General features: G+C 45.6%; 1 protein-coding gene across 2 annotated transcripts in view; it reads right to left on the minus strand.

Annotated features, from left to right (window-relative positions):
- Positions 1-244: 244 nt before the first annotated feature.
- AKAP14 (A-kinase anchoring protein 14) overlaps positions 245-3507 on the minus strand; it is an 8114-nt gene continuing 4851 nt past the window's right edge. For both annotated transcript variants that reach the window (XM_026451843.1, XM_026451844.1), the window contains exons 3-4: positions 515-693; positions 245-403 (exon numbers count right to left, since the gene is read on the minus strand). In XM_026451843.1, the coding sequence (XP_026307628.1) occupies positions 303-403; positions 515-683 (270 nt within the window). In that variant the 5' untranslated portion in view covers positions 684-693 and the 3' untranslated portion in view covers positions 245-302. The remainder of the gene's footprint in view (positions 404-514; positions 694-3507) is intronic.

Raw genomic sequence — 3507 nt, forward strand, 5'->3', positions numbered from 1 at the left:
AGGCCACTAGGCCCCCCATTTAATGCACTAGCATGGACAAATTACTTAAGTAGGAAGAGCAGATTTTCCCAGGGAAATGTAAGGTTAGAATGATACAGACACAGGGAAAATGATTGTGATTGTGCATTTCACCTTCAAAGACTATCCCACCTTGATTTTGGAACTGAGATAGAGACGATGTTTACTTATTCTAGTCACCCCCTTTGATACCATCTCCTAGATTTTCCAGACTTCAAACTTTTGGTCTGCTGAGAGTCTCTTTATTGTTCTTCACACTGGTGTACCATGCTGGAGTGGTCGGCCTAACTTACCGAAAAATATTCGTCAATTTGTTTACGACCCTTTTCCACAGTGAATTCACCGTGAGTCATCCACTTGATGTTTTTCAAAGGGTTTTGCTCCTCTGCAAAAAAAAAAAAAAAAAAAAAAAAAAAGGTGTGAATTTGTTAGTTGCCCCATAGTGTGGTGTTATATGAGACAGTTATTTAGGCATCCAAACAAACAGGATTTCTACCTTCCACAATCTTAACAGAATAACTGATGACATCCTCAACCAGAGCTAGAGCTACTTGAGTCAATTTATCCTCACAGTCCTTATCTTGTGTATTCGGCATTGTTTGGCTTGCGGCTTTGTTATCCTCATCCATTGCTTTCTGGCTTGTTGAATTTTGAGTCTCACTCATTTGCTTTTTCCTGGGGAAGAAAAGAAGTTACTCACTGCATGCATGTATGTGTACACACATGTAAACGCACTCATATAAGTACAGACCATCTCTTGAAGAATCACAAGAGACAGTAAGCAGTAATTGCCTCTAGGGAGGGGATTGGGGGTTTAAGGGTAGGAGTCAGACCTGTGCCTGGCTGCTGAGATCTACTTTTCCTGAAAACCAAGGATTCTCACATTCTCAAAACCATAATGAGGCCCGGCACGGTGGCTCACGCTTATAACCCCAGCACTTTGGGAGCCCAAGGTGGGTGGATCACCTGAGGTTGGGAGTTCAAGACCAGTCTGACCAACATAGTGAAACCCAGTCTCTACTAAAAATACAAAATTAACCGGGCATGGTGGCGGGTGCCTGTAATCCCAGCTACTCGGGAGGCTGAGGCAGGAGAATGGTGTGAACCCGGGAGGCGGAGCTTGCAGTGAGCTACTGCACTCCAGCCTGGGCGACAGAGCAAAACTCCATCTCAAAAAAAAAAAAAAAAAAAAAGTTGAAATAATGGAAATAATGAGCATCCTCCTATTGTGTCTGACTTTACTGGCCTTGCTTTCTGGTGTTCCACCATTAGTATGATGCTGGTTTATGGTTTGAGATGTATCACATCAAGAAAACATTCGTCTGTTCCTGTTCTAGTAAGATTTTTATCATAAATGATAGCTATAATCTTCCAGATGCCTTTAACGTGTATTAACAATGTGAAATTTTGTGTTACTAGGGCTGTAAACATGGGTCCATCACAGAGCTAGAAGTCTTTGCTCATTTTCAATTTTTTTTACATCTTTTCCCTTGAATCTTAAATCCTTTCTTTTCTTGCTACTGTTTAAGTCTTTTCCCTTATAAAAAATTGCTTATTTCCAGCACAGCTTTAAATTCCTTACAGGTGGCCGGGTGCAGTGGCTCAAGCCTGTAATCCCAGCACTTTGGGAGGCCAAAGTGGGAGGATTGTTTAAGTGCAGGAGATTGAGATCAGCCTGGACAACATAGCAAGGCCCTATCTCTACAAAAGTTTAAAAAATTAGCCAGGCATAGTGATGTGTGCCTGTAGTCCCAGCTTTCTACTCACAAGGCTGATGTGGGAGAATCACTTGAGCCTGGGAGGTTGAGGCTGCAGGGAGCTGTGATCTCACCACTGAACTCCAGTCTGGGTGACAGAGCGAGACCCTGTCTCAGAAAAAATAAAAAATATGGCTGGGCACAGTGGCACACGCCTGTAATCCCAGCAATTTGGGAGGCCAAAGCGGGTAGATCGCCTGACATGAGGAGTTTGAGACCAGCCTGGCAAGCATGGCGAAACCCCATCTCTACTAAAAATACAAAAATTGGCCTGGGCCAGGTGTAGTGGCTCATGCCTGTAATCCCAGCACTTTGGGAGGCCGAGGCAGGCGGATCACCTGAGGTCGGGAGTTCAAGACCCACCTGGCCAACATGGTGAAACACCATCTCTACTAAAAATACAAAAATTAGCCAGGCATGGTGGCGGACACCTATAATCTCAGCTACTCGAGAGGCTGAGGCAGGAGAATCACTTGAACCCAGGAGGCAGAGGTTGCAGTGAGCCGAGATCGTGCCACTGCACTCCAGCTTGGGTGACAGAGCGAGACTCTGTCTCAAAAAATAAAAAATAAGTATGTTGCAAGCAATCCTTCCATTGGGTGGAAGGGCTACATGAAAGTGGATATTGCTCTTCAAAGGGAGCTATTTTTCTATAAATAACAGCTCCCAATTTGGGGGTGTTTAATGTGCTATGTTTCATTTAACTGTCATCACAGCCCTATGAAAGAGTGCGCTGGGCACCTTCCATTTGCCCTTCCAAATCCACTGTCCTTGCATCTCCCCGTTTCCTGCCCTGGAAAACTAACTTGACTGCACCCATAAATGGTGCCCTCTGGCTTCTAGGGGGTTCCACACAATAAGGAGATCAGGAAGTCAAAATATATGTTCCTGGTGGTTTTCCCCCTGCAAGTTGGCTGATGGCTGGCTGCATGAAGTCCCCAGTGTCTTTCAGGGCAGCGCTCTCCCAGCTTCTAAGTGTGGTAGGGGTAAGCATTCTCCCCCCTCAACCTTTTAGGCCCACTGTTACTAGCCCCAGGGAGCTGCACCTTCCTCTGTTGCCCTGCACTCTGGCCACACTTTTGTAAATATTCCCTTACTTAATCCTTCTGCAGCTGTCTTCATTTTAATACACCAACAGTTTCCTACAGGAACCCTGAGTCACAGATAGAGGGCCTATTGCTGCCATGTAAAAATGAGGAAACTGAGCTGTACACCCACACTGTCTGGCTCCACAGCCCATGCTCTCAACTGTGCTGCTCTTCTCCCTCCAAGATTCAGAAAGAGTAGTAGGGCCCTATTCACACATTTTCTTTCTTTTCTTTTCTTTTCTTTTCTTTTTTTGAGACAGAGTCTTGCTCTGTCGCCTAGGCTGGAGGGCAGTGGCACCATCTCGGCTCACTGCAACCTCTTCCTCCCGGGTTCAAGCGATTCTGCTGCCTCAGCCTCCCGAGTAGCTGGGATTACAGGCGCCCGCCACCACGCCCAGCTAATTTTTGTATTTTTAGTAGAGATGGGTTTCACCATCTTGGCCAGGCTGGTCTTGAACTCCTGACCTCCTGATCCACCCGCCTCAGTCTCCCAAAGTGTTGGGATTACAGGCGTGAGCCACCACGCCCGGCCTTATTCTCACATTTTCATCTAGAGTCCAGTGACCTACTAAGCTCTCTTTCTGGGAGCCTCTTTCACAAAAGGCAACTTTTTCTTTTCTTTTCTTTTTTTTTTTTTTTTTTTT

This window comes from Piliocolobus tephrosceles, chromosome 12 (assembly GCF_002776525.5).
Source record: "Piliocolobus tephrosceles isolate RC106 chromosome 12, ASM277652v3, whole genome shotgun sequence".
Classification (NCBI taxonomy): Eukaryota; Metazoa; Chordata; class Mammalia; order Primates; family Cercopithecidae; genus Piliocolobus; species Piliocolobus tephrosceles.